Source organism: Momordica charantia, assembly GCF_013281855.1.
Source record: "Momordica charantia cultivar OHB3-1 chromosome 10 unlocalized genomic scaffold, Mcharantia_2.0 BLBB01000010.1, whole genome shotgun sequence".
NCBI classification, from domain to species: domain Eukaryota; kingdom Viridiplantae; phylum Streptophyta; class Magnoliopsida; order Cucurbitales; family Cucurbitaceae; genus Momordica; species Momordica charantia.
Window position 1 is genome coordinate 1,866,013 of NW_028275158.1, and position 26,122 is coordinate 1,892,134.

Sequence of the window (26,122 nt, forward strand, 5' to 3'; positions counted from 1 at the left end):
GATATTTTGACGTTCATCTTCCACAAGCCAAAATTATTTAATTTCGCTTTATTAGGTTTTTTATTTTGAAGATTAATAAGATGAGGAGGCTAATATTTTTCTGTATGACTGTTTAATTACACTTCACATTATAATTAGACGTGTGATTAGCTTATCGACAGGTCATAAGGAGCTCCGACTTTTTAATTAGTTGGTCAATTCATCTAACAACTTGAAAACATATATATATAGTATGGGTGTAATGAGAATTCCTTTTGATAAGAAATCTGTTTTTTTATTTTCTTCCAAGGATAAGTGATGAGAATTTTATGTATAAAAAATAATTAAATTGAGATAATTATTATCGTCACGATAGAATAACAAGTCGGGATAATTATTATTGTTATTTCTAAACTGAGATAGTTTTTGTTGGTCATCCTATATAAAAGAAATTAAAATGTCGTTTTAGCAATTAAAGTGTTAAGTATGGATTAAAACGAAAATCTAATTGTTTGATAACTCGAACATAACTTAACGGGCCAATGTATCTTGGATTAAACTACAACCAGAAGATTGTGAGTTTGAATATGCCACCCTACATGTGTACTAAAAAAAATAACATTTATTGAATTATAGATAAACTTTGACAATTTATCTGCAACATCAAATTCATGGATTTACTATGTCAAAATCAAGCCAACCGTGTTAGAAAAAAACGTTGAAGTTTGGGATTCAAACCTCTGTACCATAATTTATTGCATATAAAAAAAATAATATAATATTTTTCTATTGTAAATGTCTCTTAAATACGTTAAAAAATAAAATAAAACCCCATGGATTCCTCCTATCCGTCAAAAAAAAAAAAAAAAAAGAAAAAAGAAAAAAGAAAAAAGAAAAAGGAAAAAAAAAGCTACTAAATAAATATATAAAAAAAAGCTAATAGATAATTCTTTTTGACAGATGGTAATAGATAATTGAAAACGTATGGTGTATGGGTTATTAGAAGCACCTAACAAAAAACCTGTTAGCTTTCAAGTTTCTATTTCTTATCCGTCTCCTCTCGCCACAGTCTCAACCAACTCTTTACTCCTCTTCCGTTTTCCTTCACGCTTTTTCGATTAAAAAATTCGTCCTCAAAATCACGCCATCTTCTCTATTCTTCACGTTTCGATCTTCGTTTTCCTCCGATTTTGGACTGCTTTAAAAGTAAATGCTTGTTGGAGCTGAGGAGGGAAACTGCAAGCTGAATTACTCAATGGAAAACGGCGTTTGTGATGCCGGTGTGTGCTCATCAGAGTCGGTGAACGGAAGCCAAGACGTCTGGAGCTCTAAGGAGAGTGATTCTCTCTCCGCCGACCATCTTGTTGTCATGGTCAATGGCATAATGGGGAGGTCGGAGTTCTCTGCTCCCCCATAATTATATCTTTTCTCGATTTCCCCATTTTCATTGTTCGAAAGATGAATCACCCATTAAGATTCTAATTCAATTGCATTTGGAGAGGATTTCCCCCTCTTAATTTGATGGTCTGTTCTCGTATGAAATTTTGATTGAAGTACTTTGTTTATCCAAATTTAAGAGTCCCACGAAGTATCGTTCTTCTGTGGAATTGGGGTTTTAAATTCGTTTGGTGGGTTCTTTAGTTTCATGATTTATGTTCCGGGATAAGATTGTTTGTCGTTTGATCAGTATCTGAATTTACTTTTGAAGCTATGTTTCAATTTCCAAGCTTATAACGGTTCCACTTCCATATGGATGAAAAATGAACAAGATATTTATGCCCAAACCACGCCGACTTCAATATATTATTCTCTCATCGGTTCAGGACATCGTAGATTTTCAAGATATTTATGCCCAATTTTTTTCCCCGCTCTAGTGGGTAGTGATTTGATTTTTTGGAAATGAAATATCAACTTAGCGTTGCTTGAATTGGACTTGATCAGCCAATCGGGTAATGGCTGTTCTTTAATCATCTGTTCCAAGTCAACTGTTCACCTAACATTTTAGCACAAACAACCTGCGGAAAGCTTATGTCATTTGATTATTCAAATTGTTTTTAACTTGTCTGTGCAGTATCACTGATTGGCAGTACGCGGCAGAGCGATTCGTTAAAAGGCTTCCTGACAAGGTTTTTGTTCATCGTAAGTAGCATTGTCACTTCCCGATCTCATGTTCTAGAAACCAAGGCTTTATTGGACGTTGAAGCATACATGGTCCAGGTTGAGTTAGATTAAGAGATGTTTCAGAATCAACTTAACTGTATGTGTTACAAATTTGTCCATCTAAATGAACATAGTTAGATGATGAATTCAACTTAACCCATCCTTGTAAATTTTAATATTGTCACTACTTTTTATATGGGTCATTTGTTTCATTTATCAATGAAATTGTTTCTCACCTTACAAATAGTCATTTCTATACTTTGAAGTCTTAACTACCTGGTACGGCGATAAACATTTAGTTAATTTATTTCTTTGCCTCTCTCGTCTTCTCAGTATTAATAATTTATTTGTAGGTAGTGAGCGAAATGTGTCTAAATTGACACTAGATGGCGTTGATGTGATGGGTGACCGATTGGCTGAAGAGGTCAGGTTGCATTTAGGCTTGATATTTCATTTGATTAGCATTTGACTAATTGATTGCAGAGTCTCTTTTTGTTACATTAGTACCCAAATCTGATGATTGTTTTTGAACATTCCAGGTTCTTGAAGTGATTCAAAGAAAGCCCAATCTGCGGAAGATCTCCTTTGTTGCACATTCTGTGGGAGGATTAGTGGCACGGTATACCATTGGGAAACTGTATAGACCGCCTGAGACTGAGAAATTAGAGGCTTCATCCGAAAACGGACACCTGCAAGAGTCATATGGTACAATAGGTGGTCTAGAGGCTGTGAACTTCATCACTGTTGCCACACCGCACCTTGGTTCAAGGGGTAATAAGCAGGTATCTAGACATCCTTTTCCTGTTCGTGCATTTGAGAGTAATTTATTTTTAAACGTCAGCGGCAACTTGTGCATCATTTTCCGGATATGGTAAGTAACAAAGTGGGCCTTCAAGTGCCGTAGTAGTTGGCTTTGGATATTTGAAGAGGTTGGATTAGTCTGTTGGCACCGTTTGGAAAAGTAAAAAAGTTCCATTCCAGGATGTAATGGATATTGGATTCTTTTTATTCTTTTAACTTATCTCAATGAAAGTTTGGTTTCCTATAAAAATAGTATTTCAATTCAAGAAACTCATTTGCAACTTGGCAAGTTATTTCCCAGTAATGGTTATTACTGATCCGAAAAGAGAAAACACAGAAATATTATAAAATAAAGGCAGGATCTTGTTATTATGATAATTTTTATTTTTTTTCCCTCCGAAATAATGTCTTGTAGAATAAAAAGGCTAAAAGAAAATTGAAAGCTAAGGATAAAAATCGTTTTCTGAATTGGAGTGATTTTTTGTAACCCGTTTACCAGGTTCTCTCCCTTTTGTTCCTAATTTCATTTCATCTGAAATTGTTTACTCTAAAAAAAAAAAAATTGTTTTCTGAATAGCTCCTTAGAAAATATTGATAACATTTTATTCTTGAAATTTGGTTCTTATAAAAGCATACCAATAGACGTAGCTCTCTCACTATTAATTTTACCCATAACCCTCTCATACTTTATTGTGGGTGGGCGTCTTGAACAGTGGGGTGTCCTTTGGTTTTCTTTTTATTAAAGATGTTTAGCATTTTGCAGGCTATCTTTTGTTGAGTATTCTTTTATGGAAAGTTCTGTTTATTACACTAATAACAGGTAGCTCATTCAGGATTATAACATTAGTCGGAATTATATTTTCATTACAATTATTTTCCAGTTTTCATTACAAATATTGTGACAATATATGGTATAAGCTACAGTAAGACACTGTAAGTCAAAAAATCTTATGATTGATGGTAGTTATACTCCAACCATTTATAGTTAATGAAGGTTGTGTGACTTCTCTCCCTCTCTTCTCCTTATGGAGGGGATCTTCTTGGCTCTTGGCTATTTATGTTTTTTAGTCAGCATCTCATCGCAATAGCGATTATTATCCTTGGTGTTCTGCAATATCCGTTGTCTGATTTTGTCAATATTGTCGACGTACTTGCAACATCTGTGCTGTTCTATCACATCTTTATTAGCTGTAAAAATAGTTATTTCCATCATTGGTGAATCTATCAAGTTTCACAGTAGGTTAAAAATTATTGGAAACTTATCTATAACCCTTCCATTACACTAAGTTAAATAATCTATTATTAGAACCGATACATGGAATGTGTTGTGAGACATTGCAGACATCTAAAACTGTGAAGTTCAATATCATTTGTATATATCTATATTTTTTTTATGAGAAAAAAAGAGGATATATTAAAAAACAACCCTGAAAAGGGGAAGAACAAACTAAAGGTGGAGGGTAGAGAGAACCCTCCCCAAGAAACTACTCCCCAAGAAACTATACAATCAAGGCTTTCCAATCTTGTATAATCAAAAGCAAACCATATCTTGTATAATCAAAAGCAAACCATAGTTGTGGATTGAAGCCCAAAAATAAAAAACCCCAAACCATTAAATAACATTTGTAGTCTAATGGTTTGGGGTTTTCTCCCCTTTTATATATTTCTCCAAATCAATAAAAATTGTTTCTTATAGAAAAAATTAAAATATAACTTTTCCAAGCATCTATCCATGTTGTAATTCTAGTGATATTTTCTTCAGATACTTTTTTAAGTATCAGCTGTTGACGTGTTAGTCAATACAACTTTTCATGTCTATGGTCTTGTACTATTGTTAATCTTGGTTTTTCTTGCCAGGTACCGTTTCTTTTTGGTCTAACTGCGATTGAGAAAATTGCAAGTTTGATTATATATTGGATATTTAGAAGAACAGGCCAACATCTTTTTCTGACTGACGATGATGGAGGAAAGCCTCCACTCGTTCAACGCATGATCGAAGACCAAGGGGAATACTACTTCATGTAATTATCAACATTTATTTATTGAGCACGATCTTTTGAGTGGCAAAATTCTTGGAGTTTCATGATAGAGTGATGAAAATTTGTCTATATGCAGGTCTGCGTTGAAGTCATTCAAACGTAGGGTCGTCTATTCTAATGTTGACTATGACTGTATCCTTTCTTTTTCTGCCCATATAGCCAATATCAATTCTTTTAAGGTTATTGATTGATGTTCAAATTATTATTTTTTGTTTTCCATTACAATTTATTGTAAAGCTTTTGTTGGTTGGAGAACATCATCAATTAGACGTATTAATGAGTTGCCAAAGGTACTTTTCCCCACCTTTTTCTGTAGTAGTTTAACCACTTGATATTTTGATAACCAATTGCTGAATTTGACTATTATGACCAATGATCACTCCGTATTATTTTCAAAATTTCTGGATTATCAGTGGGAAGATGCCGTCAATGAAAAGTATCCTCATGTTGTTTATGAAGAACACTGCAAGGGTACTGATCCTGAGAAGTGTGAACCAGCCTCGACAGAAGTTAGCTATCCTGAAAGGCTGGAAGGTTTGTATTTTCTCTCCTGTTGAAGTTACATGCATTTTGTATCGTATGCCAATGTCGACATCTAAATATTGGAAGCTTTAGTTGTCTAACATGGTTAGTTTGTTCATGGATTTGGTCCTTCAGAGGAACTGGTGACAGGTCTATCTCGTCTGTCATGGGAAAAAGTAGATGTTAGCTTTCATCGCTCAAGACAGAGGCTTGCAGCTCACAGCATTATTCAGGTAGCTCTCTCTATCTTTCTTTCCCATGCACACAGACACACAGATTCTCTCTCTCTTACACACCCTCTTTGTAGCACTTCCGACACCTAAACATTCCTGTCGTAGTTCATTCAATATCTTCCGATGGTCAATCTTCTTACACCACAACAGATAACACAGCCTCCATTCTTTACCATAGGCCCGCCCTTTGTTGACTGTAATGGCATAGTATTTCTATATTATTGCTGTCTGCTTTTCTTCTCACTAGATTTCCACCTTTAAGTGATTATTTTCCTTGAAATACCTAGAAAAGCCTTTAATTCAAATAGAATACATCTTTTGTAAAATATAAAACTTCTGTTGCAGCATTCTGTGCTGTACTTGGTGTCTGCCATAACTAGAGTTATCTACTATTTCTGATTTCAGAGACTGGAATTTCTTGTTGGTTTTGTTCTTTACTGATAAGGGCTTCGGGCCTTGATAACATTTTTCTTGTTATGATTTCCTGTTTTTAAAGAGTTTTTACCCTAATCTACTCTCAAAATAGTTTTTTAAATCATAACAAAATTTTTAAGTCTAAAATCAAAAAGGTTTAACAAAACACTTACTTCTTCTTTTTTTATTTTTTATAATTTAACTACAGTTCTAGAGCTATTTTTAAGAAGTGAAAGTTAAACAAATATAAAACATAGGTATGAGTATGTGTTATAAGATTAAGTTTGGGAAATCGAAAACAAAAAACAAAATTGTTATCGGGCGGACTTTCTCTGCTTGTTCTGAATGAGTAACCATCGAAAGACCGGTAGTATAACAAATTGAACTGCTATAAAGAAAAAGAAGTACAAATCTTGTTGAAGTTTTCCATTAGACTTATTGGTTGGTCTCACTGGTAAGTCATTTTAACTGGACGAGCTTGGTCAGACAGCTGATTAGTCCATTGCAGCTCTACCAGATTAACCCAGTTCTACTACCTTGACGAATGTGCAGTTTCTTATTTTCTAAATGTTTATCCTTCCACTTTGTGGCATCGACAGGTGAAAGATCACACCGTGCATATAGAAGGTGCTGATGTTATAGATCACATAATCGATCATTTTCAAACTTGAACTGCTAACAAACACAACCACAATTACATACTAGAGATATCGTTCATCGTGGGTAAGCTTTAATTTATTAATGCTGTATTCTTGTTTTAAATATATTAGGTTGTTTTTCAAATAGGCTATATATATATATATATATATATATATATATATATATATATATATATATATTTGTTTCAGTGCTTTTTGAATTTAGTATTTATTGTTTAAAAGTTCCAATTTAGTTCATTATGTTTTAACATTTTAAAATTGTACTCTGCTAAAATTGGTGAATAGGTTACATGACGTGATATTTAGTTAGTTGACATAAATTTAAAGGTGAGAGCGATCGATTTCTCAGATAGGTGGAGAAAATGAGAAACTTTCCTCTGCTATGTGGTATAGCTCCTCTAATTTTACACTAACTTACCAAGTATCGCACTATGTAGGCTTGTCATTTGATTGGTTTTAACATTCATTGTTGGGAAGAATAGAATTAAGAAATGTTAAATAAGAGACTTTTTAAATAATAGAGACTAAATTAAAAAATAGCCGAACATTAGTAGCACTTATATTTAGCCTTGGAAAAATAAATTACAAGAGTTAGATATTAGTAGCACTTATATTTAGCCTTGGAAAAATAAATTTCAAGTGTTAATAGGATCTAATTACAAGAGTTAGATGTTATTGCCCATATGAGTATAATTCAGAAGTAAATGATATGTTTTTTCTTGAGTCCAACGTGTGGAAGTAGTATTTAGGTCCGCAGTTCCTTTCTTAAAGGTCAGAGTTTAAATCCTCGTATCCTCGTACAAATAGCAAACAGAAATGTTATTAAATCATTCTAATATCCCCTCATTTGTGATTTGCTGACTCTGGAATTTGACTTACTGCAGGTCGGAGATGCTTTCGTTCTCTAAAAAGACTTGTTTCCACGAAACCTATGATTAAAATTTATCGATCTCACTTCATCCATTATATTATAAACTGTGCAAGAATGGATGAACTAATGTTTCTTATGACAGATAATCACTATAATTGTAGTAATACTAGTTTAGCTAAGTGATAAGTAGAGCCAAGACCATGTTTCAAGAAACAAATGGAAAATGTTGGATCAGAAATCACAAAGAACATGGTTCCTCTGTAAGTAAACTAAGATTTCGATAAAAGTTTGAACTTAGATTATGCTTCTTTTTTCTTTTTTACCAACATTCAAATTTTTTTTTTTTCACTTTCAATATATCATATTCTACGAACTCGAACAGTCGTTTTTCTATCCTTATATTGATGGTGATGCTAATTTCACCCTAATCAAATTGATCAATTTAAAATTCTGAAGTCATATCCAGAGGTGTACTAAATCTTATCTTAAATTTTTAACTTATCATGTTGGATTTTAGACTAAGATAAGTGTTGTAATTTCTACCGTTAGTACCATTTCTACTATTTTTGTAAGACAAATTTTCACTGATTGAAAAAGACAATGTAAAGATTTCTAAAAATAAAGTTCGGTATAAAGTTAACCTCAAAATTTACCATTGAATAACTTATCAAAGCTTACCATTTTCAAAAGAAAGTGAGCTCTACTGTGTCGTTTAAATTTTATCAAATTTGCATCAAAACTATTTTTTTTCTTTGACAGAGGCCAAAAATATGTTTTATAATTTATTGAACTCATGTGAATAAGAAATATATCTTTTAAATAATTCCTCAAACAAACACCTAAATATAAAGGTAAAAGTTGTAATACATATTTAATTAAAAGGTAAAATTTGCCATTTTTTTTTAAAGTTTAAAATAAAAGAAGACTAAAAGTTGCTTAATGGAAAGAATCATGGAATTAACCAAAAACCAACAAAATTTGTCCATAAGTTTTTACCATTTTTCCAATTTTATAAGTAAACAAATTCCGTTTGGTTGGTTGGTTCCACGGTATTAAAATTTCGATTGAGATATTTCTATCACTCAACATCCACATGAAAGATGAATCATAATTTTCATAATATGACAAAAGAATCATTAATATAAATATAATATTAATACTAATAATTTTAACTTATTTGAAAAATAATAAAATATTTATTTATTAATTTAAATAAATTTTGTATTTTTAAAATTTTCTCATAGATAATCTATCATTGAAGAAAAGAGATATACACCGTTTAAAATTGTATAGAAACAGTATAGATGGTAAGCTTACATAATTATATGAGACAAACTGAAAATCACTTTTATAGTGTTTAAAATGAAATGAAAAAATAATAATATTTGTATAAATACATATTCATTTTATGCATTTAATATAATTTTCCATTTCGCTTTTAATTTTGGCTCGCACCGGTAAGTGGCAACACGCGTATATTTTCTAGAGACAACCGCTCCAGTATTCTCTCTCCAACACCAATCACTCGCGGGAAAATTTCCCCCAGCCCTCATTCTGCCAAAAACTATATAGAGCGCCAAATCCTCCTATCAAGCTTCCAATTCACTCGCTGTTCCGTTTCTCGTTGAATCAAACTCGTTTCGTTCCATCTGAAAAATTCTCTACCTGCAAGAAGTTCGGAATCTCCACTTCCATGGATATTGCAATCTCCACTCCATCGCTTCACCTTTACTCCTCTCCCCTTTCCTTCAATTCCCGCACTGCGATCTCGCTTCAGGCTCCTAGAGGTTGGAATGCGCATTCCACGGGCTTGCTCTTCGGTTCTCATCGGGTTGGGCGAAGGATCATCACTGTCAAAGCAGATCAGTCTTCTTCTGGAGCCACGGACGATGGTTTCATCATCGAAGACGTCCCTCACTTGACAGACTTTCTTCCTGACTTACCGGTAATTCTCATTTCTCAAACGTTAATTACAAAGTTTGGTGCTACATTTGTTCGATTCTATGTTGTGCACAATGATTTAGATGATTTTAACTATCGTGTTATTATGCTTTTGTATGCCTTGAGCACACGTGTAATTCTACTTGCTATTTGCTGTTTGTGGCTTCTATGTGGTTTAGATTCTCAATTTCGGTTGGAACAGGGCCCGTTTTCTTGTTATGCCCCCATCTAGCCACTTTTACTCGTTCAAGGATTTTTCTCTGCGTTATATTTATTTTATATATATAAAGATAGACAGATATCGATAGAATTTAATATCTCTGCATCGCTTGTTTATTGAACGAATTATTCTGCAAACCATCTTTTGGTCGGAGTCTTTAGGAGGTGGTCGATTGTTTGTTCTGAAGTTCTCATTACTTTCTGGTGAAAATTTGTTGCACTCATAACCAGAGATTAGGAGACGCGAGGTGCTGCTAGATCGCATATCCTGGAAATTCAATTATTTTATTTGTAATTGTGACCTTTGAGTGATAATGTTATTTTTTCACGTCTGACGTAGTTTGGTCTTTGGGTATAGTATGAATTACGATCTGCTCGATCATTTAAGAAGAGTAGTTGGTCCGTAATCTGATGTGAAAAATTTTATTAAAGCAAGGAATCTGAAAATTTAAAGTTCTTTTATTTCGAAGCTAGTTGTCTTTTTGGTCGTGTATTGACATGAGAAAATCAACCATGTTCAAATTGAGACACGATGAGATTTGAAAATAGGAGTTTTATAATCCTATTACTTCTACAAAATTAGATTTTAGTGTATTATTCCATTGGGATTGTCTAATTATCAATAAGGATAACGAGTTTAAAAGTGAATGCATTTTTTAATTCTAGTTGGTTCAACAATTACAAATTTGAATACATTAGAGTTGGACAATGCTAAAATCTTTTTGGGCTTTGGTTATATGAATAATTTTTGTGTGAATATTCAACATACGGCTTCTTGGTGGGCTACAACCCACAAGAAGAATTTTTGTAATTATAATCTTCAAATGATTATACGTGCTTGGAAAGCTGCTATTGTATAGTTCCTAGGGGAGGGTTTTCTCAACCATCTGGCTTTAAGCTGTTTTGTGAATTGGAATATTTTCTCTGTTTCTTATAAAAAAAATATGAATAATTATTATCACATTGATTCCTTATATTATTAGCATGCATAAGCCTGAAAAACCACTGATGTAAATTCATTACCATTTGCTTTCCTTTAGTCATATCCAAATCAACTGCAAAACAGTCGGGCTTATGCAATTGTCAAGTAAGTGCATTGATAATGTTTTCAATTAGTCCTGTTATTACAATTTAACCTGCATCCAAGTCAAGTTATCCGTTCATACTTTAGAACCCCTTTTTGTTTATTATTTATCAGGTTGTAAATGTTTCAGGGAAACTTTTGTAAAGTCAGAAGATTTTGTTGCACAAAAAGTAGGTGTATCATCTCTCTCTCCTTTGATATTTAATATTATTTTTCTTGTTATTTAAAAAAGTTTTGGGTAGTATAATTACTGATGTGAAATCTTTGTTCGTTATGCACTGGTTCCAGATTGTAGTTACGAAAGATAGCTCTAGAGGAGTACATTTTCGGCGTGCAGGTCCCCGTGAAAAGGTATCCTCTTATTCTAATCATGTCTGTTGAAACTTAAATGATGAACCAAGTACTTCTTGATGCAGGTTTATTTCAAGTCAGATGAGGTGCGTGCTTGTGTAGTAACATGTGGGGGATTATGCCCTGGGATTAACACAGTGGTTCGGGAGATAGTCTGTGGCTTGAACTATATGTATGGTGTTAATGATATACTTGGAATTGAGGTATGAAAAATATTTTTATATCCCTAACGTTTCCTAATATTTGCTTTACCCTATTTTTATCTTTCAATTTAAGCTTGTTATTCCCCACGGATAGTACAAGGACTAGCACAAGTGCACAACAATTATTTTTGTTGATAATGTCATGGTTGCAATCCTTTTCCAACTTCTGTCTAAATGTGCAAGTGCTAATTTAATGGAATTATCGCATGTTTTAGTTTGTCAGTCTTCAAGTCCAAAGACTATAAGTCTACAAGTTCCATGGTAATTTTTCTCGTTGATTGATGTAAAATTTGAATTTCCCCCAATGGTAAAGGGTCTACTCCTAATTACATTAAACACACCCTTGGCAAGGGAGTCATTACTAGATTTGCCTATTAAAATGATGAAAAGATGCCTTTAATTTAACGAAATAAGCTGTATATGTACAAAAAGAGAATATGATAAGATACTGGGGTTTTGAGGTTCAAGAAAAAATGTGATTAAGATCCAAAGATCGCCAAACTTGAGTTGTCAATTGCATAGTGACAAGTAGGTAAAGGACTTTATTATCCTCATGGAGACCAAGCTCAGGAGTTAGGAGGTGGTTAAAATCTCTATGGAGCTCTAGAGATATTGTTTGGTACTCTGGATGCATATGGCTCTTTTTGTGTATCTTCATGTTGTGGAAGGATAATTCTATTATTGTTCCAGAAGTTGTGGAGGGGTCTTTCTCCCTTTCGGTGGCTTTTATCATGTCTGATGGCTTTTTTTGGTGGCCGTCCAATATTAATGGTCTGGCATCCCATGGTTCCAGAGCTCCTTTTTGGAAGGAGCTGATTTACAAGGCTTTTGTCATCTTACTTGGTTGTTGGGTGTTCATTTTAACGTTGTTCGGAATCTTGGAACCAGTGCATAATTAACAAAGATTTCGAAACTAAACATAATATGATTGAATCAAAACCATAAGGTTCAAATAATTTTGTATTTTAAAATAAACACACTATGATTTAGGAATAACATAGAGTTATGTTTCAGCCCTTGAAATTGGGTTTATTGGTTGATTGACTGTCCTGATCTATTTTTATGTTTTTATCGTATTTTGTTATGCTATTGCATATCATCAGGGAGGATATAGAGGGTTTTACTCCAAAAATACATTAAAATTGACACCTAAAGTTGTCAACAATATCCACAAACACGGTGGTACTTTTCTTCGTACTTCACGAGGAGGCCATGATACAAATAAGATTGTTGATAATATCCAGGATCGTGGAATAAATCAGGTACATATATTTTTTCTCTTCTCTCAACTGTAACAGGGAAAAGTGAAAAGACTAGATGCCTAATTCAGAGAGAAGCGAGAGCAAAAAAAGAAAAAAAAAGGAGTAGAAAAAGACAATAGAGGGAATGCAACAGAACAATTAATGTCTTCCTATGGTCTAGGTGTATATCATAGGTGGTGATGGTACTCAAAGAGGAGCAGCTTTGATTTATCAGGTGATTGACTCTTCTTATAATTTCACCATTGTTCCTTAACAATTCATTTGTTTTGCCATTTTTTGGATTGAAGTAAATTGGCCCACTTCTTCTGAAGGAAGTTGCAGAACGTGGTCTTCAAGTTGCTGTTGCTGGGATCCCCAAGACAATTGATAATGACGTTGCTGTAAGTATTTTTCTGGACTCATTTTCAGAAATGTCTAGAAAGGTGTGAGAAATCTCATCTGTTGTCAAAATTTTCGTGATTTAGTTTCTCTTTTTCCATCACATGGGGAAAATCGAGATTGTCTTCACTTTTAAGACCCAGCCGTGGATGTCTATCTATTTGTATTTCTAGTTTCGATGAAATTTATTATAGTTATGCACTGGATAATGCATAATGAGCAGACTTGATTAACGTAAAGCACTTGTGCTTTACTTACTGTATCTTTGAAGGTTCAATATTCCAAGTGATGAATGATACATTTATTTGGCAACAGAACTCATCATATGAGTCTATACGAACGGTGCATATTTCTTGATAATAGGACTAGTACTTGGATAAATAGATTTGTAGTTTGATCGAAAGCTTCTACTGACTTCAGTGCCTGGATATCTAGACATCTAGATTTATCTTTAGTTCTATCAATGGAATTATAAATAGTGTAGATATAGTACATATGCACGTGGAAGAAAAGTTGGATGACTGTATGGATGTAGGACATTGTTAGGAATAGTAGTGGGGAAATATTAGGATATTAGAAGGGCATTTTAGTCATTAGCTAATGAGTTTATTAATAGAATGACTATAAGTAGAGTGGGTTGGAGGATCTTTCGTATGGTAGATTTTAAATTTTAGGAAATGGTTCTGGGGGAGAACTTGGCCTCTCAAATGCTCAGTACCTTTGTAATTTTCTTTGATAGTGTAATATACTTCCGCTCCTATTTTTATGGATTTCCAGTCTTTGGTTCTGTGTTAAGCTTTTCTCCCCCTATTAATTCTGAAATTAAGATTTTTGTGTATTATGATATTTTAGGTGATAGACAAATCTTTTGGTTTTGATACTGCGGTCGAAGAAGCCCAGAGGGCCATTAACGCTGCTCATGTTGAGGTCGAAAGTGTAGACAATGGAGTTGGAATTGTTAAACTCATGGGTCGATATAGTGGTACTTGTATATAAACCTTTACAATGATAATATCAATTATTCCTAAGATTTAACACCCAATTTATTTATTTAATTTTATATTTTTATTTTTCGCACGTTTTTGTGTTTTATGTTTTCTTATGGCAGGTTTTATTGCCACCATTGCAACTTTGGCAAGTAGAGACGTGGTTAGACTACATACCATCTTATTAAAATTCAATTTGGTTGCAATTCTGTTTGCCATTCCCCTATTGTATTTCATGTTGTGATTCAGTAAATTATTTTTCTGTTAAAATTGTTGTTAATCTTAGAAATATGAGCCTTCTCAGTTGAGGATTAATATTATCTTTGAATCCTTTTCATTAAATCAATGAAAAGTTCGTTTTTTGTTAAAAAAAAAAGGATATGGTCCAGAATTTGCCCACCATATGTGTCTAATTGTGAAATTTAAAGATAATGATGATTAACATATCCTATGTCGTTTTACTTCCTGATTTAGTGAAATGAGTCGTGGCGTGTTTAATGTATTTCACGTTGGATTTTAAAGGTTAGTTGTATCAAATTCTTAAGCCTGCTTAAATGGTGTAGGAAACCTCATATCTTACTTTTGTTTGGATGGTGGTGAGTGATAAAGAGTTGTTCATCTTTTCCCCTTCTTTGCCAGCTGGAACATAGCTCTGGAAGTTGGTCAATTAATGGCTGAATATATGTCTTCTTATAACTTTTAGGTGCTCGTTAGTCGTTACCCATGTATTTGAACTAGATCTATATCAGCTGTTTTCAGTTCAGACAAAAGAAGTAGTGTAATATAGGAAGGAAATTCTGATGATCCCCTGTATCTTGTTTTTAAAACCAGTTCTTGAATGTGATGAAGAAAGCTAGTGACATTTTCTCCTCTGTTTTACCCCTATTTGTTGGCATTAGACTTCTTTTAGCTTTATTTCTGTGAATTATGGCAACATGTACCATATTCTGTTTTGTTTGAGTGGGTTCTTTAAAAGAAGTTAAAATGACATGGGTGTGCTTCATTGTTGTAATTTTAGATTTATCGGTAAATTGACCTCAAATTTTTGTTTAGTAGCTCTATTAATAGCTATGAAATATGGCAGGATTGTTGCTTAATACCAGAATCTCCATTCTACTTGGAAGGGACTGGAGGGCTCTTTGAATTTATAGAACAGCGGCTTAAAGAGAACGGGCATGTGGTTATTGTGTTAGCAGAAGGAGCAGGACAGGACTATGTAGCTCAAGACATGCATGCATTTGAGGAGAAAGATGCATCAGGAAATAGATTACTACTAGATGTCGGTCCGTGGTTATCTCAAAAGATTAAGGTGTGAGATGGTTAGATCCTTGCTTGATTGTTTGGTTTTATTTTCAAGCCTCCTTTCAAATGGACCTTCCCTTGGCCTTCGTTAATGATTCTCTCATGGTTAACTCGTGATCATGATTTAAGAATTCTCAAAGTCATGCCAGAGATTCATCTCTATTTATATTTTGAATGATATAAAAGTGAAGTATAAGCTACCATAATACTTCTCCTGGGAATTTTCGGAAGAAAGAAAATAGATTTTGAAAATGGTGTGATGCATAGGTTCAAAAAAAAAAAAAAAAGGAAATGGTGTGACGCATGCTGCAATTGCAAATATTGAACTGGTAGCTTTTTTTTCTTGCCTATTATTTATGTTACAATTCTTTTTATGCGCCCTTTTTCTAGGGGATACTTATTTGTTCTTCCTATTGATAAATCAATCTTACAGAATCATTTTACAAAGGTTCAGAAGATGGCAATAAATATGAAATACATAGGTACGTCCAAAACCTTTGTTAATGGTTTTTTTTTCTTCCTTCCTTCTAATAAATAGTTTTCCCTTCCATTTGGCTTTGCTGGAGCTTCTTGGAAGTTGGAACTTATAGTACAGTACCCTGAGATCCAGGGTCATTTTTCACAGAACTGAAAGTTATATTTTGGTTTTGCTATAGGAAGTTCAGTGACAATTGGGGTGTATAAAGTGAGGTTGTATCTTCCGTTTCATAAAATGATAACTATAGGCATTAAGAGTCTGAATGAGGACTTGTGGATGTTGTCTTGTTCGTGCTATTAGTATTATTGTTTGACAATCAGTGATAGACCGAGGGTTTACTTATAGTATTGTTTTGCCCAATTACTATTCTATTAGTTAATTTAGTTGATTTACGATATAAAGTCTGACTACTGCTCTATTGCAAGCATCATAGTCAAACCTTTGGTTCATTGCTATTTGCACTCTTATAAATTTGAGAAATTTCCATCACTGTATTAGTTTCTAACTTCCTACTTCCACGTGCAGATCCTACATATATGATTCGAGCTATCCCCAGTAATGCTTCGGATAATGTATATTGCACCCTTCTTGCTCAGAGTGCTGTTCATGGTGCCATGGCTGGATACACTGGATTCACTGTTGGACCTGTTAATAGCAGACACGCTTATATTCCAATTTCTGTAAGCAATTTTTTTCTTGGCACTAAGTTTTTGAGATCTTGACTGATGTGTCATTTTCAGCTTATCCACTCATGATTTTTCTGTCACCTAAAATTCTCTTAACCTCTCAATGATCCTTGGGTTCAGAACTTGTTTCCATTAAGTACCACTTGACCTTACACACATTTCTTAGTTATAAGAATGTAGCTGGAAACATTAGATGTGCGGGCTCTTATATACTAGTGAACACACTACTAATCCTGTATGCATAAATTGTAATTTTTCTTAAATATATACTTAGCAAAGTATATTGGCTTTAATCATACAATTGATGGAAGTGCACATTTCTTTCATAGGTAAGAAATTAAGATCCTGAATATTGTATTAGTTGGTAACGGAGTACATAATAGGCAACCATTTGAGAGGCTGTTGTCTCTCCCGTCTACTGGAGTACTCACCAGAAGTAGTACAATCACTCATCATGCATCTTTTCTCTCTTTGCATATCTAACCAACTCTAACACCTTTTGCCCTTGTATCTTTCCTCATCTGACCATCCATCCATACTCTTGTTATATTTATGCTTCTGCTCTTGCCTTTTCCTTTTATAAGTAAATTGTATTCTAGCTCCATCAATATTCCACCCCTTAAGATACCACCTCATCTCAAGGTGAAAAGAAGAATAAAGAAATTGAAATTGGCCTACTGATCTTGAAGTAGCATTGATGAGGAAACCCTTCCATTGGATTTGGACATGAACATCCTTGCCATTGTCCTCATCTACTTGAACATCCTTGCCAATGTCCAAGCCTGTGGTGAGCTTGCTCAGTGGGTAAAAGTGGGCTGAGCGCTGCCAAGAGCTTTTTTAGCACAGAACGTGGAAGATGGATTGAACAACCCCTCTGGTAACTCCAGTGTATGCCATCTTTTTCACATGTTCAACGATTTCAAAGTGCCATGGAACTGCAGGATGAGCTCTCGAATCTTCAGCTCACTATGTTTGTAGGTATAAAATTTTAAGTACACACGATCTCTATGTCAAATTGAGCATTTTGTTGCTGCTTATTAGCATGTGATCTAGCCATATACTGTTGTGCCCTAGCCAAGTGATCTTAATGTTCTTTCAGCCTTGAATCACGCTCTGTCAATTTTTCTTCTACGCTAAAAACAATAGAAGAAATCTGGAGTATATGGCAGGATGGGTGGAGAACCTTTGCCATATTGCACAAAGAAGGGGTGGAGTCTGACACGGAGTAATGAGAGGTGCTATACTAGAATTCTGCTCATGGAAGCCATCTTACCAAGAGTTTGCTCAAGAATAGATACAGTGGTGGTCACGTCATGTTTATGGTATTGGAAGGTGAATAGCCTGAGGATTTTATGTAAAGCCGTTGTTCTATAATTATTGAGTGGGGGTCAAACAATCGAAACATAGTTTTAGATTTTTGATAATCCCGGATCCCTAATAAATCCTTCCCTTTAGGTTAGGCAGGCAAATTTATCATTGCTTAATCTTGTTGTCATTTTTGTGCGAAGACATACTTAGCATTGGCAGGCTAATTATTGATCAAGGTGTATCAGATGGTGGCCAAGTGCTGGGCATGTAACTTCAACCTGGAGCTATAAACAAGTATGTGATCAAAAAACATCAAGACAAACTTGCTGAGGAACTCATGAAATATATAATTTGCGAGATGTTAGAGAGTTGACGGAGCATTAACAACAAGATATTAGCCTTGTTTAATATTCTTGTTGTTTAATCCTCAGGTGGGACAATGACGAGAGATGTCTAACACTTTTTTGAGGACGCTATCATTGCTTAAACACATCACAATTCTCAAAGGAATCTCTTACCACTCCTACATGGAATAGGCACCCCTTTTCAAAGTAAAATCTCATTCCATTCATGCCCCTGTTTGGATTTGACAACTTGAGATGTCCAGAATTTTTGAGAATTTGAAAAGGAACTTTCATAGGCACCACCAAATTTGAGACGTCATCCTTAAAGCACTCTGCTGACTGCTTAATTGCATTCACGATAGGATTCTCATGATTTAAAAAGAGAATTTTTAGTAACATTTGGCTTGTCTCCCGTTCTCTTAAGCTTCTAAGCAACCCACTTTCGTACGATTTTGGACTCCAACCTTCAGCAGATAAAATTTTCTGTTAAATACTCTATTGCCCCTGCATGATATTCACACTGTGTATTTGGGTCATACCAGTTAGGGTACTTCGGTGTGTGGGATCCTGAGGCTCTAGGCAATCTAGTGATTTTGGATTGACTATAGCAAACGCTCGAGTTATGGGGTGGGATCAAAATGAATTTGACTCCAATTATTTGCTGTTTTGGTGTTCGTGCATTTGGTAGAGAATTGTGGCATAACTTGCCTGTGTCCAAGTGATGATATGTACTGGTTACTATAAAGGCGTTCAGGTGTATTTTGGATTTGGGTTTCTTATCCAGATCTGCCCCTTCCCTAGTATTAATCTCGTGAACTTTCCTCCTTCCCTTTTCAAAAGCTATATTGTCTTTGGAACTTGCCTCTGCTGCAACATCGATGCTCCTCTCACTTTTAACCTCGTACACAATTCTTTCTTCAATGGTGTCGGTGATTTATCATGCCATTGATATAGGACATCATTCATATATTCAAATATTACTTATTATTTTTATTTTTTTAGTTCCAAAATCTAACTTACAATTTCCTACGCATTTCTTAATTAATTTATTATACAGTGATATATGGACTTCTGAACATACAATATTGCTGCAAATTTAGAGTACAATCACATGTACGTGGGACACAATGATTTCATTCTTGTTATCGTGCTTACGTGATTTTGTTGCGAGAGTGCTCTCTTATATTGCTTCATTAATATAAGCAGGTGGACTTATATTATTAGAATGAATAATGTTATTGTGTAGCGTGTTACGGAGACGCAAAACACGGTGAAGTTAACCGGCAGAATGTGGGCAAGGCTTCTTGCATCTACGAATCAACCTAGTTTCGTGACAGATAATGAAGCACTGAACGGAGAAAAGGCTGCTGGTATCAACAACGTCGAGATTTCTACTCAGAGTTAATGGTCATTAGTTCGATTCATATCGGATTAATCTCACTTCCAGATTCTTTCATGTTACCAGTCAGTATGTTGGTTTGGCAATTAGGATTTTTGTGAGGTATCTGCTTTAACTAATGCCTCCATCCTCTTACAGACGTCTCATTTATTTGTTAGGTTGAGTGCTAAAGGAGCAACAGTCTAATGGTCGCGGGCATAGCCATAGAAGAGATTCGATGGGAAAACCTTGTCTTCATTAACGAGAGACTTTCAGCCATTAAAGAGAGGAATGACAAAGAAGCGAGAGAATTTTTTCAATTTCATTAAAAAAAAGTTCTCCTTTATCTTCTTTGGCACTCTTTATTGGGTGAAAAATTCTCGTTATCAAAGGCGGGGTTCTCTCATTTTAGCTGTATTTCCCGAGTGTTAAAATAATATAGCAGCTGCAGTAATATAATTTTGCTGTGCTCTTCTATTGCAGTACTCTTTGATACACGAGCTCAGAGGAGCTCGCAACTATGACTTTTGCTTCTTGCATTTGCTCTCTCACACTCTCATCTCATTCAGACAACAGGTATGTACATCATCACTTATTACTACTTTAATCTGTAAATTTCCTCTGTTGAATTCTATTATACTGGCTTAATTAATTTAACTCTCTAGGAAACGCATAATTCATACAAATAAAATGTTTTTTTTTTTAAATTAAAAAACTATTCTTCAGCTTGAATGAGGCGTTTGTGCTTTTGTTGTGTTGAAGGATATTCTAACTTCTAAGAACGATTATAAAAATTTCTTAAACTTTTGTGTGTAAAACTAATGAGTGAAATTTTAACATTCATTTAACTGAGTCATAAACCATCATTATAGGACTTATATTTATAGAAATAGTATGTGTACATACCAATATAAATAGTTTCCGGTATCTGGATGTCCTAAATTTTTACGGAGTGGCATTAAAATAATTGAGATGGATAAAACATTATTTGAAAAGGTGAACAAAAAAATAATGAGAAAGTTGGTGTAATGTGACACCGATTGTTATTATTCTTACTCCTACTCTTATTCTTTTTCAGTTTAATGAGAGGTGTGAGTTTGGAGAATATAGACCTTGACTAGTTGAACTATGTTTAGGTTTGACACAAATGATTCTTTTATCTCAAAATATTGTCATGATAACTTTTCCTATAAAAGTTGATGGAAGATATGGAAGATGGGAGGGTGAGAGAACCATGAGTACCGGGAAAATATGAAATTATTGAATTTACTGTAGTTCTAGAACACTTGGCTTTTAGGTAATGGGTGGTGATTTTAGCACTTTTGATTGCATGACTTTCTCGACATATTTATGTTGTGAAATTTTTCAAGCTAAAGGTGCTAATTTAGATGAGACAAATAAAAAGTGGTAGAATTGTTTACACAACGTAGATTTCATTCCGTACTTGTTCGGGAATTATTTCAAAATAGCCCTGTTTTAGGAACCAAAATCATAATTGTTCTTTAAATTTGTTATATTAACTTTTTAAACTGAAGTTTGTAAATAGTTATTTCAACTTTGATTTTTTTTTTTTTGTAAATAGTAACCTTTCTTTTGGCAAAAAAAAAAAAAAGGAAAAATATTTTCATTTGATTACAAGTTATTTAAATTTGATTTTTTGAGGATTAAAAAAATGAACTTAAAAAAAAATTATTTTGTGAATTGCCTTCCAATTAAGGTCTTATATTTTATCTTAATTATGGAACTTATGGGTTATGATAGCCTTTTTTAAAATTTAGCACCTTGAAAGCTTTCACCTTGCCGGAACTCTGCCACATGGGCTCACCCTTTGGCAGTTGGGTGAGGGCAAGCTAAGTACATGCTGGATAATTTAGTATATTAATTTTGCTTGATTTAAATTATTAATAATGCAAAATTACTAATTTGAACATAATTCAACTAGTTAAAATATATATATTGAGAAAAAGTTCAAGTCCTTATCTCCCATGTTGAGCTTTCAAAAAAATTACAAATTGTACATGTTATATTCACCTCATGTGACTTCTCGTTAAAATCCTCTGGAAGTCGTTGAATCTTTTTTACTCATTCATGAAGCTCTTCCATTATTTTCTTCTATCACTTTGTTGTTCATTTGGAATCTACCTCTCCACAGTCATTTTATTTTAAAATTTTTCTCATTTATGAAATACTCATGCACATGTTTTTAAAAAGAAAGTCCTCCTGCCGTATAAACGTAGAAGCGTGCAATATGGATTTCATTAAATCAAATCCAAACCAAACTAGCTTCATTAATTTCACAATTTCTCACATAGACAACCTTACATCCTCTCGCTCAAAACATGTCCCACCTCTTATGAATTTGAGTTATAAAACTCTATTAATAGTGGTATTTTTTTTTTTAATCTCTGGGTGTAGCATTTTAAAGTACATTAGTTAAAAGTAAAAAAGAAAAGCAAAATGGCCATCTTCAAAAACTATTTGAAGCCTTGTGCAAGATGTATATTCTCCCCCGTCATCGTTTGAAATGATATTTCACCTCATAGATAGTGGGATCACAAGTAAACGACACAACAAAACTAACCTCGAAAACACTCTTGTTTTCCATGAGTCAATCTCATATCGCTGTATTTCTTCTCCTCCTCCACTTGCCCTTTGGTACTGTCATCCATATCCATTCATGCACCTTCCTTCGTAGCTTTATCAGGGACCACCACTCCTTCAAGATGGACAATTCTCTCTCTCTCTCTCTCTGTAAGTTGCTTTCATTCTTTTGTTTTGAGGGACAGGACAGGGCAGCTGCGAGAGTGAAGGACAGAGAAATTCTGAGCCAATAGAGGTCGACTCAACTTGATCACTTTATTGTGTATATAAGGACAAGCGCAGCCTCTTTTTTGTCTGTTTCCTCATTAAAATGATTGCTGGGTGACAGACAGGTTAATAAGTTTTTATGACATTAAACGTCATAATTCAGATATTTTGCTTGAAAATTTTCAAATCTCTTGACAACATCTACTTGTTTATGGACTAAAAAGATACCGACAGTTCTGGAATTTTCTGTTCCCCTACTATATTTTTTAAGAGTGTATTTTTTCTTTTTCTAGAAAAGAAAAAGTCACTCTCCTCTCCCATCTATTAGATTTAGATTTTAATACTATCTTAATAGTGTACAGTGGAGAATTATTGATGTGAAAACTCTAGTGAATTGAAATTAAAAATTCATTTGGGCATGTGAACCCTAATTCACAAATACTAAAATCTTCAAATCGTTTGATTACAATCCTAAGGTTTAGGTTAGAGATGAATTGCTTGAAGATCAGTGTTCTCAAGACGAAGAACACATTCGTTAACCCAAGAGTCGAACACTCCACAAGATAGGATGATAAATCCTACTTGAATGTTCTTTGTATGCAGCTCGAAGAAACATGAATTACAAAAGGATTCAAGGAGCTCTAGGCCAAAACTTGAAAGAAAAACTCGAATGCTAAATTAATTCATCAAAACTGATATATCAAGACTTTAGATAGGCTCTGAACTAAATCCTAGATGCCACATCATTAACAATATCAAAAAGACAAAAATACTCCATAATATGTCAAAAAAGAGTAAAATTGGAAAATAATAAAATTACATTAAGAAAAAGTTATTTAATAAAAATGAAGGCGGTTCATATCAAGTATTGTCTAAGATATAAATACGTATATATATATTTTGAGTAAAAAAGATACTAGTTATTGCGGGGGACATTGTATTTTAATATTAAGACACTAATCTAATGTCCTGTCTACTAATGTGATGGAGGACGGCATGCTCTATTGCTTCTTACCAACTAGAGAAAACTACCGTTGTTTGATTTAGACCATTTTGATTTTCAGGTGCTGAACGAGAAGGGTGTTGGAAAATTGTTCTCAAACAAAATTCTGTTTTTTAGATAATGGTGGTCTACGATAGAGCTTTATTGCCTCTTTCTGGTTCATTTTAGGTTTTGAGTTTCATTTTGATTTGGTTGTTAGGTTCCAAACTTATACCTTCTTTTTTGTCCTTGAAGTTAGTCTTTTGTTTTTAACTTTTTAACAAACAAAAAATGTGGCAAAAATTTATAAATCTTTTGAAAGAAAATAATTAAAGATTTTACTTCCATCCTCTCTCCCTCCCACACCATCTCTAGTGTACTGCCTCTCCCCAACCTCCACCGTTGCTTGTCTCCCCCACCTCCAATGCGGATGAAGCCCTCTTACGGGGGAGAGAAAGGGAGGAGGGCATGGAGGTGGAGAGTCGACACGATAAGAGGGTGATAGAGGCGAGGACATGGAGGTGGAGAGTTACAATAAGAGGGTGGCAGAGGAAGGGAGACGACGTCGTAGCCAGACATGAGGAAGGGGGTGGGGGGCAGCAATAGGGTTAGTGCCAGATGGGTGGCGAGGATGGAGATAGGGAGAGAGACTATTTTTTAATAATTATAAAATTTTGTCGATCCCAAGAGCAGTACTATTGGTAAAAACTGGAGTTTCTTAGTCATACTGGCTTAGAGTTTTCAAATTCGAACATTCTGGTGAGTTTAATTTAAAAGCTTTTGATATCTTTTGAGTCTGGACTTGGGCGAGTATTAAAATTTCAGTGGTGAAAGTGTGTATGATTTGAAAACTTAGAATGAAATAGAAATGAAACTCAAAATATCCAGAGAAAAAAAAGAATATTATATTATATATATATATATTATAATACGTTCCAAATATTAACAATACTTTTCATCTAATATGGTTCGCAATTGAGTTTTATTAGATTGAGTAATTAGAGTAAATGGATAGATATTGACTATTCTAGAGAAAAATCAAATTTTTTTTCTTTTTATTTTTTAGTACAATAGAGGAAAGTTTGAAGTCAAATTTTAGTAAGAAATTGAGGAGATTACGAGTTTATAACTGGAAAAATAATTTTCTCACACTTAGATCTTTTAACTATAATCCAAAATCCAAAAGTAGAATTATGAGGTGTTTGTCTCAAATAAAATATAACACTTGATAATGTTTAAAACCTTAAAGCTCTATTTAATTTGTGTTATGATTATTACTTTTTAATTTTGGTCATAAATTTGACAATGAAGCAAAAACTCTATATTTACACTAAAAAAAGGTAACAAAATTTAATATTACACTTTTTTTTAGTACATTATTAACCAATAATCAAAAGAGTTTACATTATTAATTTCTATTATTTTGCATTCACTTCTCATTCAATGCTATGAGTGACTTGGGAATATTCCTCCACTTCCCCCTTCTCCTCTTCGGGTCGGTCGCCGGCGGCGAGTCGGGTTCGCCGGCCTCCAACGGAAAATTCAATATCGCTTTTCTCCCTCTCAGCCTAAACGCCGCACAATCATAGGCCTTGGCGGCGTCCACATCGTTGTCAAAAGTCCCCAGCCAGACCCGGCTCCCCTTCCGGGTCGGGTCACGGATCTCCGCCGCAAACTTCCCCCACGGCCGCCGCCGCACTCCCCTGTAATGCCTCCTCCCCTTGGCCTCCCCTGCCGCGGCGGCTTCGGTCTCAGTAACTTCGCCGGATTTCAGCTCGCCGTCGGGCGGCGGCGCGTGGCAATTGGGGTCCGGAATTTGAGGGCTGATCAAGTCGGAATCGAAGAAGAAATCTTCCAATTTGATGATGGGTTGGAGAAGGGAGGAATCTGATGGGAAATGGGTTTGATCTGCGAAGTCTCCCAAGAGAAATTGGGTGATGAATTCCATGGTTAAGAATTCTTCGGAGGACGCCATTTTCAGAGAGAAACTGAAGAATTTAATGGGTTTATGAAGATGTGAAGAGAAGAAGAAAGCATATATTTATAATTTATATACACAAATTTCCAACTGTATTTTAAATCAACAATAAAACTAAAACGTTGGATTCTGATCCAATCCACTCGAAATAAATTCTTTTCTAAAAGATAATTATGGAAATAACAATTCTTTAGGAAAAAAAAATTGAAATATCTCAAAAGGCAGAATGCGACATCTTTTGAGGGTGTGAGGACTGAACCACCGACCTCTAATAAAATTGTAAAATATCTTAATCACTCAGATAAGTTTAGGACAGCTAGAATGCAATCAATAATCTTAAAATCATCCATTTAAGTGAATTATTAACTGCACAAATAAGTTAGAAGTAGTGATTCACATTATCAAGTTAGTTTAGCCAAGAAAAAAAGAGCAATTATTGCTCTTAACTTGGTGGGAGTGAAACAGTTTTCCTAATAAACTTTTAATTTTGTCAAATTAAACTCTAGGCTTATATTCAACTTCAGTTAAATTACGTGTTAATTTTAACCAATGACAAAGTAATAAGTCTCTTCAAACTTACCCATTTAATTGAATATTAAGGCCGACATTGGATAAAATTGCTACATTTATTCGAATTTAAAGTAATAGTTGCAACGTTTATCTAAATATAAGGCCCCAACTCAATGAAATTGATATACTCCGGTAAAAGTTGAGTACTTTTCCACTAATTTATTAACAAAAAATTTAAAAATGTTT

General features: G+C 34.2%; 3 protein-coding genes across 12 annotated transcripts; 2 read left to right on the forward strand and 1 right to left on the reverse strand.

Moving 5' to 3' along the window:
• Window positions 1–988: 988 nt before the first annotated feature.
• Window positions 989–7,980, forward strand: LOC111011553 (alpha/beta-Hydrolases superfamily protein). Its single transcript, XM_022285369.2, has 11 exons — window positions 989–1,371; window positions 2,051–2,118; window positions 2,493–2,563; window positions 2,679–2,921; window positions 4,798–4,961; window positions 5,056–5,111; window positions 5,217–5,269; window positions 5,393–5,513; window positions 5,637–5,734; window positions 6,748–6,871; window positions 7,692–7,980. The coding sequence occupies exons 1-10, from the start codon at window positions 1,190–1,192 to the stop codon at window positions 6,817–6,819; spliced, it is 1,128 nt and encodes a 375-aa protein (XP_022141061.1). The 5' UTR covers window positions 989–1,189; the 3' UTR covers window positions 6,820–6,871; window positions 7,692–7,980.
• A 1,166-nt stretch (window positions 7,981–9,146) lies between these two features.
• On the forward strand, window positions 9,147–23,729 carry PFK4 (phosphofructokinase 4). Of its 10 annotated transcripts, none has more exons than XM_022285439.2 (16): window positions 9,152–9,623; window positions 10,879–10,925; window positions 11,053–11,092; window positions 11,211–11,273; window positions 11,339–11,476; window positions 12,580–12,738; window positions 12,899–12,952; window positions 13,050–13,118; window positions 13,969–14,098; window positions 14,225–14,265; window positions 15,187–15,411; window positions 15,838–15,886; window positions 16,408–16,562; window positions 19,467–19,721; window positions 20,082–20,174; window positions 23,471–23,729. In XM_022285439.2, the coding sequence occupies exons 1-14, from the start codon at window positions 9,372–9,374 to the stop codon at window positions 19,623–19,625; spliced, it is 1,581 nt and encodes a 526-aa protein (XP_022141131.1). In that variant the 5' UTR covers window positions 9,152–9,371; the 3' UTR covers window positions 19,626–19,721; window positions 20,082–20,174; window positions 23,471–23,729. The 10 variants fall into 10 exon arrangements, with proteins under 10 accessions (XP_087974292.1, XP_022141134.1, XP_022141131.1 ...); XM_088118165.1 differs by having other exon boundaries at window positions 19,467–19,684; window positions 19,778–20,174; XM_022285438.2 differs by lacking the exon at window positions 23,471–23,729 and adding an exon at window positions 22,379–22,648.
• Window positions 23,730–24,694: 965 nt separating this feature from the next.
• LOC111011650 (ethylene-responsive transcription factor ERF106) lies at window positions 24,695–25,442 on the reverse strand. The gene has a single exon (XM_022285502.2). The coding sequence runs from the start codon at window positions 25,361–25,363 to the stop codon at window positions 24,818–24,820; it is 546 nt and encodes a 181-aa protein (XP_022141194.1). The 5' UTR covers window positions 25,364–25,442; the 3' UTR covers window positions 24,695–24,817.
• Window positions 25,443–26,122: the final 680 nt, after the last annotated feature.

Bases quoted from the DNA above. Each gene is read 5' to 3' on its own strand.
- PFK4 (XM_022285442.2), top strand. From the start codon at position 9,372: ATGGATATTGCAATCTCCACTCCATCGCTTCACCTTTACTCCTCTCCC. The intron at 11,274-11,338 runs GTATCCTCTTAT...TTCTTGATGCAG, and splicing joins GTGCAGGTCCCCGTGAAAAG to GTTTATTTCAAGTCAGATGA. The intron at 13,119-13,968 runs GTAAGTATTTTT...ATGATATTTTAG, and splicing joins CAATTGATAATGACGTTGCT to GTGATAGACAAATCTTTTGG.
- LOC111011650 (XM_022285502.2), bottom strand. From the start codon at position 25,363: ATGGCGTCCTCCGAAGAATTCTTAACCATGGAATTCATCACCCAATTT.
- LOC111011553 (XM_022285369.2), top strand. From the start codon at position 1,190: ATGCTTGTTGGAGCTGAGGAGGGAAACTGCAAGCTGAATTACTCAATG. The intron at 1,372-2,050 runs GTCGGAGTTCTC...TTGTCTGTGCAG, and splicing joins GTCAATGGCATAATGGGGAG to TATCACTGATTGGCAGTACG. The intron at 5,270-5,392 runs GTACTTTTCCCC...CTGGATTATCAG, and splicing joins GTATTAATGAGTTGCCAAAG to TGGGAAGATGCCGTCAATGA.